Here is an 18,413-nt window from a genome sequence, read left to right as displayed (position 1 = left end):
GTTGTAGAGCATGAACCTACAGGAACGGGCCACCGCCTTGATGTTAGTTGAGAACGACAGGGTGTTGTCCAGGATCACGCCAAGGTTCTTAGCGCTCTGGGAGGAGGACACAATGGAGTTGTCAACCGTGATGGCGAGATCATGGAACGGGCAGTCCTTCCCCGGGAGGAAGAGCAGCTCCGTCTTGCCGAGGTTCAGCTTGAGGTGGTGATCCGTCATCCACACTGATATGTCTGCCAGACATGCAGAGATGCGATTCGCCACCTGGTCATCAGAAGGGGGAAAGGAGAAGATTAATTGTGTGTCGTCTGCATAGCAATGATAGGAGAGACCATGTGAGGTTATGACAGAGCCAAGTGACTTGGTGTATAGCGAGAATAGGAGAGGGCCTAGAACAGAGCCCTGGGGGACGCCAGTGGTGAGAGCGCGTGGTGAGGAGACAGATTCTCGCCACGCCACCTGGTAGGAGCGACCTGTCAGGTAGGACGCAATCCAAGCGTGGGCCGCGCCGGAGATGCCCAACTCGGAGAGGGTGGAGAGGAGGATCTGATGGTTCACAGTATCGAAGGCAGCCGATAGGTCTAGAAGGATGAGAGCAGAGGAGAGAGAGTTAGCTTTAGCAGTGCGGAGCGCCTCCGTGATACAGAGAAGAGCAGTCTCAGTTGAATGACTAGTCTTGAAACCTGACTGATTTGGATCAAGAAGGTCATTCTGAGAGAGATAGCGGGAGAGCTGGCCAAAGATGGCACGTTCAAGAGTTTTGGAGAGAAAAGAAAGAAGGGATACTGGTCTGTAGTTGTTGACATCGGAGGGATCGAGTGCATAAAATGAGATTACCATGACTCAAGGGTCACATGGCATTTTACTGTCGTCTTGACTGCAGGTGTGGCGGTAATACGGTCACCGCAACAGCCCTACTCTCACCATATGCTCAGTCTTAATCGCTCTTTATTAATTCACTATCACACTCTCTCGTGCGCGCGCTCTCTTTCTCGCATGCATGCAGGCGCGCACACACCTCCCATGGCCTTGAGTCATGCAGTCTTGACCGTAGCATACGGCTAGCTCCCAGGCATGACAGTATCACAGTGGCCCTAATCCTCCGTGGTACGGTGTTCCTTCCATCCCGTCTCATTTGTTACGGGTAATCCACACAGCTCCGGTCCTCGCCGTCTTCAGACAGACGAAAGCACATCTTGGCCCTCTTCAGGCAATACATACACGGTAATAACACACACACACACTGGGGAGAGAGACAAGAGATCTCTTGGGCTAATGTGACAACCTCATCAAAGTCCTAACTTTGATCACGTTCTGTGTTTTTGGAGAACATCGAGGCTGTTTGCGGTTTTGTGTTTTCATCACTTTAGAACGAGCGGGCCCGGAGGGAGGGTTTGCTCTAGCTAGCGTCTGTCAGATACCCATACTGCATCAAGCCTGACGGCAGTGCACTGCTGGCGCCTTGCCCAGGAAAGCCCCACCTCCTCCCTCTGAGAAACCTGGCTAAAGGGGGACTAAGGAAAGAGCTTTGATTCTGAAAGAGTTTCTTAAAAATAAAAAGAAAGATTAAAAGAAAGTAGATACACATTTTTTTTTTATCCATCGATGTAATTAAGTCGCTCTTCTTAGCGGAGGCACTAAACGGGTGTTGCAATGGCAACTGAAAGTTGTTGCCGGTGGGTCTGGTTGAGAGGGTCACCTAATTGCATCAGACCTGTAAAAGACACAATTTGTTTCATTAGGGCTAATTCTCAGTCCATCTCATCTGAATTATATTTCCTCAGCATTATGCTATGTTGACTTCATTTTCCAATGTTTTCACTCAAAGCACAACATTCTTTGGCAATAGCCTACTCATATGCTGCCCCTTTCTCTTTTTCTCCCTCTCACGGTCTTTCTCTTTATTTATCTACCCCTCACACATAAACACTTTCACACACACACACCAAAACAACACACACTCACACACCGCCTGTGGGCTCCTCTGTTCGCTCAGCAGTTGGTTTCCTCCTCGGCAGCTCAAGGTCAGCAGGAAGACAGAGCTCTGCTGTTTGAGAGAAATGAAAATGGAGAGGAGGAGGGGAGAGGGAAAAAATGAGGGATGGAGGAAAGGAGAGTGATCTCTACCCTATCCCTCAGCCGGGGACCAGTGACCCTTCGAAGTGCCCCAGCTAGCCGACTGAAGGGGCAAGCAGTGGACAAGTCAGGGGTCAGGGACCCATCCTCTCTGGCTCTCAATGAGACAGTAGAAGAGACGGAGGGTAGAACCCTTTATATCCTAGAACGTAGTATTTGACCCTGTTCTTGTATTAAAGTCAGAGGGCGTCCATGCATACAGATGACACGTACAGTACCAGTCAAAAGTTTGGACACCTACTCATTCAGGGGTTTTCTTTATTTTTTACGATTTTCTACATTGTAGAACAATATAGTGAATACATCAAAACCATTAAATAACACATGGAATCATGTAGTAACCAAAAAAGGGTTAAACAAATCAAACTATTTGAGATTCTTCAAAGTAGCCACCCTTTGCCTTGATGACAGCTTTGCACACTTGGCAAAAAATAAATAAATCAAATTTGGACTCATCAGACCAAAGGACAGATTTCCACCGGTCTAATGTCCATTGCTTGTGTTTCTTTGCCCAAGCAAGTCTCTTCTTCTTATTGGTGTCCTTTAGTAGTGGTTTCTTCGCAGCAATTCGACCATGAAGGCCTGATTCACACGGTGTCCTCTGAACAGTTGATGTTGAGATGTGTCTGTGACTTGAACTCTGTGAATTTATTTGGGCTGCAATCTGAGGCTGGTAACTCTAATGAACTTATCCTCTGCAGCAGAGGTAACTCTGGGTCTTCCTTTCCTGTGGCGGTCCTCGTGAGAGCCAGTTTCATCATAGCGCTTGATCGTTTTGCGACTGCATTTGAAGAAACTTTCAAAGTTCTTGAAATGGTCCATATCGACTGACCTTCGCTTCTTAAAGTACTCATGGACTTTTAACACGGCACATCTGTTAATTGAAAGGCATTCCAGGTAACTACCTCATGAAGCTGGTTGAGAGAATGCCAAGAGTGTGCAAAGCTGTCATCAAGGCAAAGGGTGGCTACTTTGAAGAATCTCAAATATAAAATGTTTTTATTTAACACTTTATTGGTTACTACATGATTATATGTGTTGTTTCATAGTATTGATGTCTTCACTATTAATATACAATGTAGAAAATAGTCAAAATAAAGGAAAACTCTTGAATGAGTCGGTGTGTCCAAACTTGACTGGTACCGTATATCAAGATGGTACAAGGGTGGTAATGTATTGATTTAGATGGAATTAGACATGCACCTACTGTTTGCACAGGCCTGTAATCATGTTGTGTAATCTACACCATTATCACCATACATAGATCCATAAATCAGTTGTCATAAGCTGACACTAGCTGTCATGACTTTTTAAAATTGAAACGTTTTACATTTGAGTCATTTAGGAGACGCTCTTATCCAGAGCGATTTACAGGAGCAATTATGGTTAAGTGCCTTGCTCTAGGGAACATCGCGAGATTTTTCACTAATCGGCTGTCTGCTGTAGGTATGTCTATCTAGCTGTGTCTAGAATTAGTATTTTATTAGGATCCCCATTTAGCTACTGTCAGAGCTGCAGCTACTCATCCTGGCGTCCACACAAACCCTAAAACATGACATAATACATAACATTAAGGCCGTGGTTACGGATACAGCGTTTTTCCGCCCACACCTTGCCCGACCCTCCGGTAACCTCTTTCTTCAAGCGAAGGATCCGGATCACGTACTGCACGTGTTTATTTTTTTCGCACACATTTGTTTTTCTAACGAAGCCGCTGCTCAAACTCCCACTCCCTTCACGTTTCGCGCTTTACTGACCCTCTTCTGAACCATGATGCTGTATAGCTGCCTCATATTTCCGAACAGCTGAAACGAAAAGCCTGTGGCGATTTGAGAGAACATTCCCAGAACACACATTATGAAGGCCACAATCTTCTGTCTGTTTTAACGGGATGTTGCACAAGCAGGACGCTGTCCCTACACTTTGGACACATTTTGTCTGATGGTGGAGGCTAATCTTTATAGTTGCTGCCATATCATAGTTCCTGGGGGGAAAAATATAATTATTTGACTGCCTGTCTGCCTCCTGCGCAGTTTAGCCAACGTTTGCAATGAGGATGGGGGGGGATATCCGTATTTTTAACCTGGGCTAATTGGGATACAAACTCTGTATCCGTAGCCACTCATAGACAATTACAGCTGAAGGACATAATCATGTAAAACGGCATGCATAACATTTAATGGACAGGAACAGAACTACATTTACTAAATAAACATAAAGAAAAGACAATGCATAGCATGAATAGACAGGTACAGATCTACATACATTTCTAAGAACAAACACAGGTTTTTATACTCTTATGCCTTATTCATCCATCAACATGTACTCATTATTACGGCTACACTGCGGTCATCTATTTTTGTTATTTGCTTGCTGTTACAATCGCAGGTCCTTATCCTAATCGTGTTCTGTAAACACTAGCGAGAATCCCACAACATTAGGAACCGCCTGTGTCCTTGGTTCTCCTGTTTGACGTCAATACTATTCCTAACAATGTTATTCATAGATGTTGCTGAACGCTAAGGCGCCAACCACAGTTGTCATGTGGACTTTTTAGAGATCCATCGGACGAGCTTCACTTACGTCCTTCGCTCTGTATAGTGCACAGAAATGAGCTAAACAAATGAACTAAGCCTTGTTAATGGGTTAAATGGAGTATATTGCAACAGTTTGCAGTCTACCGCCCGTAAAGGGTTAGCTAAGCTATAGTGTGCATGGATTTTGGACGTATCCATAAAATGAATCAAGTCCCCTCTACGGAGTTTCCTCCGGTTCTCATGAACTTGTTTTGCATTTCCGTTCCCCGCGCCCCACTCACTCCCAGCAGCACCCGCCCGTCACGCACAAAATAAGAATACACTTTCATACACTTCAATAAAACGTTGCTCTGCTGACTAACATCGGGAAACTGACCAGGCCTGTCTGTCATGTGGAGCAGCACGTCCTTGCTCTACTGAGGCATCGCTTTCTCTGAGCACGCCCTGATGCCAAGGGCACATCTTGTCTTGAGCATTAACCCAAACACCAGATGTGCTCGGGAGGGAGATGCTACAGCTACTTAGGGCAGTCTGTCTCTTTTGATATTCTGTGGCATTAAGGCAAGGAGGGACACGAGGGTGGCCGGCGCTGCACAGGGAGGCAGCTGGTGCAGAAATATGAATGTCCCCTGCAAACGTGGCCACCGAGGTGTGTGTGTGTGTGTGTTTGTGTGTGTGTGTGTGATGCATGTTGTGTTCTAACTATATATTACATATGTGACTTTCAGCACCGACTAGTGTGTGTGTGTGTGTGTGTGTGTGTGTGTGTGTGTGTGTGTGTGTGTGTGTGTGTGTGTGTGTGTGTGTGTACCCGTTTTGTGCTTTGAATCCTAGTGGTAGACGTGTCCCGGCTATTGCTCTCCAATGTTACGTGAGCCTCTGTGCGGATTGAGTACGCAAAAACACACACACACCCTTCCGTTAGTGTCCGGTAAACAGCAGCAGCCCTCTGCATAGACCATGGAGAGAGAGAGAGAGACCGGGATAGAGAATGACTGCTCTTTCACCTTCACCCCATATAGACCTAAATGAGATGATGTACCGCCTCCACTCTTTTAACCTCCTAACCTAAAGGACCTGTCTTTAGCTGACTCTCCCTTGCAAGTTCTGCAGTAGTGGCTAGAATGGAAGGGAGAGGGGAGGGCGGAGTGAGTTAGGGGGGTCAGTGGGAGAGAAGGGGGAGAAAGAGAAAGTGAATAGAGGGGAGAGTTGAAAAGCACTCTGTGACAACTGAAGACGTAAAAAGGGCTTTATGAATGTGATTAAGAGCGAATTGGACTGAAAGGCAATGGAAGAAACTCTATTGCATTTCCTTGATCCCTCGCGAGCTCTCTCCCGCCTCCTCAAAACCAATTGGATGAGAATGTCAGAGTGGAGAGAAGTGGAGTCAAGGAAATGCAATTGAGATTCTCCCAATGACAGGAGAGGAGAGAGAGAAAGATGGGCAGAAAGTCTTTCTCCTGGGCCTAGTAGAGGTTAAAGCCCCCAGTAAACGGCTGTCTGTGTGAAATGGGAAAACATCTTCATATTCTCATCCCATCTGTGTACCTACTCTCTGCTGCCCTGTGTGACTTCACCTGTAGTGTGTACACTACTCCCTCTGTCTGGGCATGATTAAGAGCGTGCGGACAGACACAGACAGTCCTGTAGTGTGTACACAACCCCCCCTTCTGTGGCTGATTTAACCACACACACCCACCACAGCAGGAGCTTGCCTCTTGGTAGCAGGTGTCACTCACAGCTCGTTACCCCTGGCAGGGTTGATCATTCCGTTTGGATAGCAATAAGGCACACCTCACTGGGAGGGGGATGGAGTGGCATGGAGGGAGGGAGGGAGGGAGGGAGCAAGCAAGCGGGAGAGGGAGATGAGGAATTGCACTGCAGTGAGAAACCCTAGAAAATTGTGTGCTTGTGATGGAGAAATAGATTTGTCTTCTGTCCGTACCTGTCTATGAATGATGTTACATGATGCAGCTGAGGGACTTACTGTATACTGGGCTGCGATCTGTTATGTGAGTGTGTTCCGGAAGGTGAGCATAGCTAGCACTGTGTATACATGTGGTCCTGAGGGTGTATGATTATAGGAGAGAAACCTGACAGCCTCTACTGTGTGTGTGTGTGACATGCACTGATGTGTGTTTCTCCACAGATATGACTACAGAGAGATGCTGCACAACTCCACTTTCTGCCTGGTGCCTCGGGGCAGACGCCTGGGATCCTTTCGCTTCCTGGAGGCACTGCAAGTGAGTGGGCCCATACACACAGGCACACAGGCACAGAGATTGACTCCTTAAGATTCCCGGAGGCACTGCAGTTGAGTGGGCTTCGACACACGCCGACAGTGCCGTCGGAAAGTATTCAGACCCCTTGACTTTTTCCACATTTTGTTACATTCAAAAATGGGTTAAATTAAACAATCTCCTCATGAATCTACACGCAATACCCCATAATGACGAAGCGAAAACAGATTTTTTTTTTTTTTATGTTTGCAAATGTATTAAAAACTAAAAACATATCATATTTAAATAAGTGTTCAGACCCTTTGCTATGAGAATAAAAATGTAGTTTAGGTGCATCCTGTTTCCATTATTCATCCTTGAGATGTTTCTATAACTTGATTGGAGGCCACTGGTGGTAAATTCAATTGATTGGACATGATTTGGAAAGGCAGCTGTCCATATAAGGTCCCACAGTTGACAGTGCATGTCAGAGCAAAAACCAAGCCCTGAGCACTCCGTCAATTAGGCCTTTATGGTAGAGGGCCTTTTCTCTGTGAAAGGTACATGACAGCCCGCTTTGAGTTTGCCAAAAGGCACCTAAAGACTCTCAGACCATGAGAAACAAGATTCTCTGGTCTGATGAAACCAAAATTGAACTCTTTGACCTGAATGCCAAACGTCCCAATTGGAGAAACCTGGAACTATCCCTACGGTGAAGCATGGTGGTGGCAGAATCATGCTGTGGGGATGTTTTTCAGTGGCAGGGACTGGGAGACTAGTCAGGATCGAGGCAAAGATGAACAGAGCAAAAGTAGAGCTCCTTGATGAAAACCTGCTCCAGTGCACTCAAGACCTCAGACTGGGGGTAAAAGTTCACCTTCCAACAGGACAACAACCCTAAGCACACAGCCAAGACAACACAGGAGTGGCTTCGAGATAAGTCTCTTACTGTCCTTGAGTGGCCCGACCAGAGTCCGGACTCCCCATCCAACCTGACAGAGCTTGAGATGATCTGCAGAGAAGAATGAGAGAAATTCCCCATAATACAGGTGTGCCAAGCTTGTAGCGTCATACCAAAGAAGACTCTAGGCTGTAATCGCTGCCAAAAGGTGCTTCAACAAAGTACCGAGCAAAGCGTCTGAATACGATATTGAAGTTAAAAGAATGTTTTTGTTGTGATCAGTCATGGAAATGAAAGTGCTGACAACATGTTGGCTCGCTATTTAAAAAGAAGATGGAGAACGAGCTATATGATGAAAAATACTGGAATTTGTGAGGCGTGTACAGCAGACTAGCTCAAGCTAATGCCACCTTACAAATCGATAGGTGGAGTCAAAGTATCGATATATATATATATATGATATTGTGGTATGTAACTATCACATTGTTTTCCTTCACCCGTCCCTGTGCTGTGCATGAGTTTTGTTCCCACGCCGTCACCCGTCCCTGTGCTGTGCATGAGTTTTGTTCCCACGCGTCACCCGTTCCTGTGCTGTGCATGAGTTTTGTTCCCACGCCGTCACCCGCCACTGTGCTGTGCATGAGTTTTGTTCCCACGCCGTCACCCGTCACTGTGCTGTGCATGAATTTTGTTCCCACGCCGTCACCCGTCCCTGTGCTGTGCATGAGTTTTGTTCCCACGCCGTCACCCGTCCCTGTGCTGTGCATGAGTTTTGTTCCCACGCCGTCTTTCTCACACAGTGACACCCCATACACTGCAACTTCACTCTTTACACAGCAAATGCATTTCTACTCCCTCTGTCCTACCCACTCCATTTAATCTCCTCCAAGTATCACAGAACCCTTACACTCTCTTATTTATATATATATATATATATATATATATATATATACTTCGTTGCGTACTCCCACGCCATACGTCTCCTCAATGTATTGCCCAACCACAGAACGCTCATAACCTCTCCTCTACCACACACCTTTGAAGCACCACTCCGTATGCACTTTCCAGGGACCACTCAACAGCTGCATACCCGTGCCCTTCAATCCCAACCTACAGCGTATCCACTTGTCAGAGTCGAGCCAACCGGAGCACACTTCATAACCTATACCTCTCACACCTGTCGCACACCTGTGCACCTCCCACTCTGTCTACTGCCACACTCATCGCCTCTAATGTTAGTGCACACTTCTCCACAGAAAGTATACACTTGTATCTCTCTCCTACGCTTTCACTCTGACTCACACCACTCAAGAGAGAGAGAGAGAGAGAGAGTCTGACTACCTTGGTGAGTGTGAATGCAAGAGCCTCCACTTGTATTAGTGTGTGTGTTTGTAGGAGAGAGTCAGTGTGAGAGCGAAAGCAGGGCCCGGGGGCCAACGCTGTTTTAGCTGACACCTTTATGACCCCTGATTGACAGGGCTGTCATTACGTCAACCTCTCATCACACTGCACCAGCTGTTCTCCTCTTCTCGCCATTCCTCTACCTCGCCATTAAGTCTCCTCTACTTCGCCACTGCCGAAGGCCAGCCTCCGCTTGGTTACCTCTCCCTCTCTTGCTCTTTTTTTTTCTCTCTCCCGCTTTTTGCTGTCTCGTTCTCTCTCTCGTTCTCTCTCTCTCTCGTTCTCTCTCTCTCTCGTTCTCTCTCGTTCTCGCTCTCTCTCGTTCTCGCTCTCTCTCGTTCTCTCTCGTTCTCTCTCGTTCTCTCTCTCTGTCTCTCTCTCTGTCTCTCTCTCTGTCTCTGTCTCTGTGCTGTTTTATTGTATCGATTTCCAAGTCTGTTTAAAACAAAAATTATATCTCTGTTCCATGCTTCTCTCTGTGTCCCTAATCTATTCTTCTCTCCCTGGGTTGTGTATCTCTGTCTTTAGGCAGCCTGTGTGCCTGTGATGCTGAGTAACGGTTGGGAGCTGCCCTTCTCTGAGATCATCAACTGGAACACGGCGGCCGTCATCGGGGACGAGAGGCTCCTGCTGCAGGTACGATGCACACCCCTCACCATCCCCGCAACCACCACCTCCGTCCCTTAACCGTCCCTAAAAGGGACACTGAAAGATTCTACTTACCAAGAGTCAGATGAACTCGTGGAGAGCATTTATATGTCTCTGCGTGCAGTTTGAAGGAAGTTTGGAGTTAGTTTCGCAAGCCAATGATAACTAGCGTTAACGCAATGAATCGGAGAGTCCACTCACTGACTGTGTCTCAGCCCGGGATCGTATTCATTAGAGGCTAGACACACCTTAGCAAAACATTTTGCAACAGAAAATTCAAACAGTCGTTTCTCGCTCCGTTTCCCTCCTCTATCCCTCCCCTCTCTCTGACTGACCCTGCTGTCCTCCTCCCTCCCTCTATCCCTCCCCTCTCTCTGACTGACCCTGCTGTCCTCCTCCCTCCCTATATCCCTCCCCTCTCTCTGACTGACCCTGCTGTCCTCCTCCCTCCCTCTATCCCTCCCTCTCTCTGACTGACCCTGCTCTCCTCCTCTATCCCCCCCTCTCTGACTGACCCTGCTGTCCTCCTCCCTCCCTCTATCCCTCCCCTCTCTCTGACTGACCCTGCTGTCCTCCTCCCTCCCTATATCCCTCCCCTCTCTCTGACTGACCCTGCTCTCCTCCTCCCTCCCTCTATCCCTCCCCTCTCTCTGACTGACCCTGCTCTCCTCCTCTATCCCTCCCCTCTCTCTGACTGACCCTGCTGTCCTCCTCCCTCCCTCTATCCCTCCCCTCTCTCCAACTGAACCTGCTGTCCTCCTCCCTCCCTCTATCCCTCCCCTCTCTCTGACTGAACCTGCTGTCCTCCTCCCTCCCTCTATCCCTCCCCTCTCCTTGACTGACCCTGCTCTCCTCCTCTATCCCTCCCCTCTCTCTGACTGACCCTGCTGTCCTCCTCCCTCCCTCTATCCCTCCCCTCTCTCTGACTGAACCTGCTGTCCTCCTCCATCCCCCTCTCTCTGACCCCACCATGGTGCTTTGTCCCCCCCCCACTCCTCTCTCCAGCCCCTCTATCTAACAATGTCCCCCTACTGTCCTCCTCCAGATCCCGTCCACGGTGCGCTCCATCCATCAGGATAAGATCCTAGCTCTGAGGCAGCAGACCCAGTTCCTGTGGGAGGCCTACTTCTCCTCCATGGAGAAGATTGTGCTGACTACTCTGGAGGTGAGACACACGCACACAGACACACACACACACACACGCACACACACACACACAGATACACAGAAAACTCACACAACACACACACACTTTCTTTCTCATTTTCTCTCTCCGTCTCCTTGGCTATCAATCTCCCTCTGTCTTCCAGAGTTCCAATGTCACGCTAGCCTCACCGCAATCTCTCTGTTTATTCCCAAGTGTCTATTTCATGCTAGACTGACCTTACACCACCAGCCATCCACACACTACCAGCCATCCACACACTACCAGCCATCCTCACACCACCAGCCATCCGCACACCTCACACTACGATTGCAAATGCATCATCCTATGAGCACAAGACGTTGAAAATACTTCTTTTTTTTAATGTCTTTTCAACCTAATTTACGTCTTCAACATCTTTTCAACGTCTTGCGCTCATAGGGCACAGTCTACACCAGGGGTCGGCAACAGGCGGCTTGCATGCCAAAACCATCCGGCAAGTGATTTTTTTTAGGGGGTAAAAAAAGACTAGAATCACCAGGAATTCAGCTAAAAAAATGAAAGTATTCCCATGAATTTAAAAAAGTGTCATTCTGTCTCAATGTAATCAAGGTATGAAATGGTAGTTATTACAGTCTCTTTTTGGGGTTAGTTGGTGTCAATTTGCAGTGTACAAATGATTATAATTATCCTCCGTTCCCCCCCGACAATCCGCTCGGGCAAATTCAGCCCGCAGCTGAATCTAATTGCCTACCCCTTGGTCTACGACATAGCTTGGCACCGATCTCAAATGTATCTCTATTTCCTACACAGCCTTGGAGCAAAACTAGCCTCATGCCCCACAATCTCATCCATATCGTCAATCTGAGTATTTATGCTAGCCGCACCAACCTGATGGACATCTTTAGTCTGTCGTGCCAATCACCTTTATCTCTACTAGCCTCAACCTGGGACGACACACACTATATATACAAAAGTATGTGAACACACCTTCAAATTAGTCGCTTCGGCTATTTCAGCCACACCTGTTGCCGAGAGGTGTATAAAATCGAGCACACAGCCATGCAATCTCCATAGACAAACATTGACATTAGAATGGCCTTACTGAAGAGCTCAGTGACTTTCAGCGTGGCACCGTCATAGGATGCCACCTTTCCAACAAGTCAGTTTGTCAAATTTCTGTCCTACTAGAGCTGCCCCGGTCAACTGTTAGCGCTGTTACTGTGAAGTGGAAACGTCTAGGAGCAACAACGGTTCAGCCACGAAGTGGTAAGCCGCACAAACTCACAGAATGGGACCGCCGAGTGTTGAAGCGCATAGCGCATAAGAATCGTCTGTCCTCGGTTGCAACACTCACTACCGAGTTCCAAACTGCCTCTGGAAGCAATGTCAGCACAAGAACTGTTCGTCAGGATCTTCATAAAATGGGTTTCCATGGCCGAGCACGCGCACCAAAGCCCAAGATCACCATGCGCAATGCCAAGCGTTGGCCGGAGTGGTGTAAAGCTCGACACCATTGGAATGGAGCAGTGGAAACATGTTCTCTGGAGTGATGAATCACACTTCACCATGGACAAGTCTGGGTTTGGTCGGATGCCAAGAGAACACTACCTGCCCTAATGCATAGTGCCAACTATAAGGTTTGGTGGAGGAGGGGAAAATGGTCTGGAACTGTTTTTTTCATAGTTCGGGCTAGGCCCCTTAGTTCCAGTAAAGGGAAATCTTAATGCTCCAGCACAGAGCCCTGACCTCAACCCCATCGAACACCTTTGGGATGAATTGGAACACAGACTGCGAGCCAGGTCTAATTGCCCAACATCAGTGCCTGACCTCACTAATGCTCTTGTGGCTGAATGGAAGCAAGTCCCCGCAGCAATGTTCCAACATCCAGTAGAAAGCCTTCCCAGAAGATGGGAAGCTGTTATAGCAGCAAATGGGAGACCAACTCCATATCATTGCCCATGATTTTGGAATGAGATGTTCCGACTTTTCTTCGTGTGGTGTATGTTCATGCCGTTGCGGCTGAGTTGGCGAGCGAGTAAACAAGCAAGAGAACAAGCCAACCAATCACGTTGCGTTTCCTGTCACGAGCCAATGGAAAGCCAATGGAGCCTCTTCTCTCTTCCTGTCGATTCCTGGGCACACCTATGAAACGGAATTACAGTGTGTTTCCAAAACCGAGCGGATTTATCTATTATTCTCCTAATTGTCTGATTTGAGCTGTTGGGAGGCTAGATTGAGTCGTCCATCATGCTCAGCTAGGACGCTCAAGGGGAAGGAGTTCAGCCATGCAAGAGAAATAGCCCTTCATAAGGGCTTAAGACCCTCGTTTTGAAGGTGGTGAGTGCTTTTTTATTGAGAGGCTAAAGGATTCCAAGTTAATCTGTTGGGCTGAGGCAAATGGTTATTGACTGGCCTGAGGGGCCGTAGCAGTGGAAAACTGCCTCTCGTTTCTTATCCCCACCTCTGCAGATTAATTTTTATATTGCTTTGTCAATATTATTAAAGTATTCTACAGTGCCATGATCACATGGAACTCCCTTCCATCTCCTATTACTCAAGCAAACAGCAAAATACCTTTGAAAAACAGATTAAGCAACATCTCGTGGAACAGTGGGGACTGTGAGGGGACACACACACACACACACACACACACACACACTCTTAACACACCTTTTTGTTTTATTGTTTGTATCATTTTTTTGGTATTGTTTGCATGTAGTTTTATTTCAAACTTGTGACTGTCCTCGTCTGTCGGTGGGTAAGTGTGTTGTTACTTGTCATGTTTAGGTTTTTTGTGGATCCCCCGGGACGAGTTGCTTCTGCAAAAGCCAACGGGGAGCTAAACAAACAAAGCCAGACCCCATCCAGCGGTGTTATTAGCTCCCTTCTCCAGCCACCCACCGTCGCTTTCCATCCACAACCACCCGAGATGTTACGCGCTGTTACCAAGCCAACGGCCAAGCCAACGGCCAAGTCAAGCCAAGCTTCTATTTGTATGACTGACTGCTGAGTTACAGGTTTATCTGGATGTCTCGTATGTATGGGGCGGCAGGGTAGCCCTAGTGGTTAGAGCGTTGGACTAGTAACCGGAAGGTTGCAAGTTCAAACCCCCGAGCTGACAAGGTACAAATCTGTCGTTCTGCCCCTGAACAGGCCATCATTGAAAATAAGAATTTGTTCTTAACTGACTTGCCTAGTTAAATAAAGGTAAAAAAAACAATGTAAGCGGCTCCTGATAGAGGTCTCACTGTATTAGTGGGGCTTCGTCGAGTGGCTGAAACGTTTGAGCGTTGCGGATATAAATGAAGGCAAGAAATAATGTCAAGAAATAAAGCATATAAATCCACGTTTGGGAAACCCTAATGTAAAGAGTACTAAACAGGGTCAGTCTACTATAGGGTTCTCCATCCCTGTTCCTGGAGAGCTGCCCTCCTGTAGGTTTTCACTCCAACCCCAGTTGTAAACGAACCTGATTCAGCTTCTCAACCAGCCAATTATTAGAATGAGGTGCGCTAGATTAGCGTCGGCGCCAACACCTACAGGACGGTGAGCTCTCCGGGAAGAGGGCTGGGGAGCTCTGGTTTATCACATTATACAGCTGTCTGCGACATTCAGACTGTTTCTCTCTACTGGACACACACCTAATGCTAATAATATAGTGGTATATGAGTGAATAACAGAACCTCAGTGTATCTGTTTTTGAGTGACTGGTGTTTTTAGGGTCTATGAATGTTCTGTTGGAGGGACTGGTTTAACCTCTTGCCCATCTCCTCTTGCCCTCCAGATCATCCAGGACCGGGTGCTGCAGCAGGAGTCCAGGAGCACCTTGATGTGGAACAGCCACCCCGGGGGGCTCTTCGCCCTGCCACAGTACTCTGCCCACCTGGGAGACTTCCCCTTCTACTACGCCACCCTAGGTGAGCCCCCCCCCATCTCAATCGACCACTCAATCAAATGTATTCGTATGGCCTTGTCACGCCAGCTGTTGTCACAAAGTGCATTTTACAGTTACCCGTTCTAGATCCCATAGAGCAAGCCCAAGCGGGAACACATTTGGCTCGGGAAAAACTCCACTCCATGGCATTTACTGCATGGTAGCACCAGTCGTTCCCTATCTGTGTAACAGCAGTCCTTTACCGATTGTCTTGAGCTATAGATATACTAGGGCTACACAAGGGAAGTCACCTTGCCACACCAGAATATCTAATTTTGTTGTGTGTTTGGTCAAGTAGTAGGTACATGCTATCTATGTTATGGGTAGAGTCCTTGTGTCTTCTTAAACATTTCCCTTAGCCTATGATATACTGCTAACCCCCGTCCAAATGTTGTTGTTTTTTAAATGAGAAGCGTCTGTTTCTAGAACCTTGGATTCCAGCTGTGACTGAGTCTTAAATGACTACGTAGCCGAGCCGCTGTCCCACTAGATCAATTGACTTGTTACAGTGGCTATAACAACGTGTTACTCGGTTGACCCTTGATTGATGCTCGCATTAGGCCCGCTGACACGCCTAATGGTCAGTCGTTCGTTTCACTCAGTGAGCACGGCATATACCGCTGCGCCGGTTCACCAACACAAACTGCGCCTCTGTAACAATCTGTGACATCAAAGGCCTTTTTTGTGCGTCCCAAATGGCTGCCTATTCCCTATGTAGTGCACTACTTCTGACCCAGAGCACTATAGGCCCAGCTCAAAACTAGTGCACTATAAATGGGATAGGGTGCTATTTGGGATTCTTCTCCTCTGTAACTCTATTGTCATCTCGTCGATGAAGTCAGGTAGTCAGCTCCCTCAATACACAACCCTTTTGATCGAGCACCTCGGTGCGAGGCGCAAATATTACAATTATCGCGGGGTGACGAGCATTGATTACCCTGCGGTGAGTTTTATTTGTTTTTCACGGAGTCAACCAATTAAGCATGTGGAGGTTTTAAAGAGACAAAGTGGAGTGTTGGAGGACTAAATGAGACCGATAAAACAGGAGAATCGATCTCGTAATGACACTCCGAATCCAATCTGTTATTATGAGGAGCCAATGCCTCTACCCCTTAAAAATGATTTTGTGTTCTGGATATGAATTGGACACCTAGTGAAATCAATCATTTAATAAGGAGTCCCCTTTCATCTCGTAAATAATAACGTCATAAATCAGCTGTTTGTGTAAGCATGGCCTACAAGTAAATACTAAAGCCTTTCCAATAACTACAATGTGAAAACATACAGAGAATGAACCATTTTTAGGTCTAGTTTCGAATGATTTCTCATAGAAATGTGTATTTTATTTTATGCCTGCTGTAATTGAGGATAATGACTTTGAACAAACTGATGATTTGGCGATGCCAAAAGAAATGTACCTAGAGGCGAAACTTCTGAGAATCACCAATAGTTTTGTCCCTTTGTTCAGCTATAGACCGAGTGATGTCAATATCCTACTTTATGTTTGTCTGTGTTCCAGCCATCCGACTTTAACAAATATCATGTTTGTCTGTATTGTAGGTATCAAACCTTACCAGTAAAACTGTACGTTTTGACCTGTTTTATGTTCCAGGTATAAAACCGTACCCCAAGTTCACGGCTGTCATCCATGCAGTCACCCCCCTGGTCTCCCAATCCCAGCCCATCCTCAAGCTGTTGGTGGCTGTTGCCAAATCACCGTATTGTGCACAGGTAAGAAGCCACAAACGTGTTTGTGTGTGTGCACATTCCTGCTCATGTCCTCCAATTGTCGGAACTCTCCCGAAACCCAATATTACTCCCAACTGTGAGGGATTTCGTAGCATCATTGCCGAGACAAAGGGACATCTTCTCAAGCACCAGTGGATAACCAACCACTCTCTCTACCACCTCAGAGTTAACTCACGTGGATTGAATTACAATCTGTACCGATTGGTCATCTCTCTCTCTCTCTGTCTGTGTGCGTATCTGAAAGCGCCGTGGGCCAGCTGGATACAAGAGGTATTGGTTTTAACCAGGGCTGGGGGAATTAAACCAAATTCCGATAGCTGTGTCTACTATAGTGTGTTACACACCCCCTAATGCATCTTAATTGTGTAGGGAGGTGTGCAACCCTCCTTTCTATATAGAAATGCTTTGTATTCTAGATTGCAGGCTCCCTATGCAAAGCGGAGAGCCAGGTACATAAGAAAAGTATCAACATTTACATCATCTCACTCTCAGCCCACAAAGACTTCCATGTTGAGGGGGACGGGAAGTAGAGAAGAGGGATATAAATAAATGAATGGGAGGGAGAGAATGAAAGAGCGAAAAGGGGGAGAGAGAGAGAGAGAGAGGGTGGGGAGAGAATTTGGAGCAAAAAAGCTTTTGAGACGGCGCTGGCAGAGACATGCATACAGAGATTGTGGACTTCCTGCTGTGAGTGCGCGTCTTCCACAGTTTTACAGAGGAACTGTAAACACAACACTGTGTGTTCCGGAGTTCCAAATTGAGCAGCTGCTGAAAAATGAGCTCCTGTATATATTGAGATTTAAATGGTTTTTTAGAGTGAAGTACATCGAAAAAATCAAGAGAAAACTGCAAGACTCAATAGAAGACAAAACAAGGAACAAACCAAAAAGACAGGCTTTTGAAGAAGTAACTATTTTTCATAAAATTGTACAGTTATCTTAGCTAGCTGAATTGCTAGCTGAATTGTTTACTTGTTGCTAAGCAGTTGCTAGGGACTCTCCTGGAAGAAGCTAGCTAGCTTACAAAGAATAACAACAAAAAATATCTAGTTAACAGAAGAAAGGAAGACAAAATAAGGACAGAAGAAAAAGGAAAAGAAAAAGGACAACAAAGTGAAACCTCTAAAGAAACAAGAGACCATAATACAAGAAACAGCACTATAGAGAGATAGAACAACAACAACGCAGCCACTGCCAGCTAGCCTACTTCAGCAGTACTGTATCATTTGAATTATTTTAGTCAATAAGATTCCTGCTACGTAAGCTTAACTTTCTGAACATTCGAGACGTGTAGTCCATTTGTCATTCCAATCTCCTTTGCATTAGCGTAGCCTCTTCTGTAGCCTGTCAACTATGTGTCTGTCTATCCCTGTTCTCTCCTCTCTGCACAGACCATACAAACGCTCCACACCGCGTGGCCGCGGCCACTCTAATCTGGTGGTCCCAGCGCGCACGACCCACGTGGAGTTCCAGGTCTCCGGTAGCCTCTGGAACTGCCGATCTGCGGCCAACAAGGCAGAGTTCATCTCAGCCTATGCCTCCCTCCAGTCCCTCGACTTCTTGGCACTGACGGAAACATGGATCACCACAGATAACACTGCTACTCCTACTGCTCTCTCTTCGTCCGCCCACGTGTTCTCGCACACCCCGAGAGCTTCTGGTCAGCGGGGTGGTGGCACCGGGATCCTCATCTCTCCCAAGTGGTCATTCTCTCTTTCTCCCTTACCCATCTGTCTATCGCC

At 46.9% G+C, this 18,413-nt stretch overlaps 1 protein-coding gene across 1 annotated transcript in view; it reads left to right on the top strand.

Annotated features, from left to right (window-relative positions):
• ext1b (exostosin glycosyltransferase 1b) overlaps window positions 1-18,413 on the top strand; it is a 116,133-nt gene that overhangs the window by 64,683 nt on the left and 33,037 nt on the right. Inside the window, exons 2-6 of the mRNA XM_029658007.2 lie at window positions 6,823-6,916; window positions 9,723-9,830; window positions 10,888-11,007; window positions 14,774-14,906; window positions 16,536-16,654. Of these exons, the coding sequence (XP_029513867.1) occupies window positions 6,823-6,916; window positions 9,723-9,830; window positions 10,888-11,007; window positions 14,774-14,906; window positions 16,536-16,654 (574 nt within the window). The remainder of the gene's footprint in view (window positions 1-6,822; window positions 6,917-9,722; window positions 9,831-10,887; window positions 11,008-14,773; window positions 14,907-16,535; window positions 16,655-18,413) is intronic.

The sequence above is a fragment of the Oncorhynchus nerka genome, linkage group LG4 (assembly GCF_034236695.1).
Source record: "Oncorhynchus nerka isolate Pitt River linkage group LG4, Oner_Uvic_2.0, whole genome shotgun sequence".
Classification (NCBI taxonomy): Eukaryota; Metazoa; Chordata; class Actinopteri; order Salmoniformes; family Salmonidae; genus Oncorhynchus; species Oncorhynchus nerka.
Note: the sequence above shows the minus strand (reverse complement) of the source record. Positions and strands in the feature narration are given on the sequence as shown.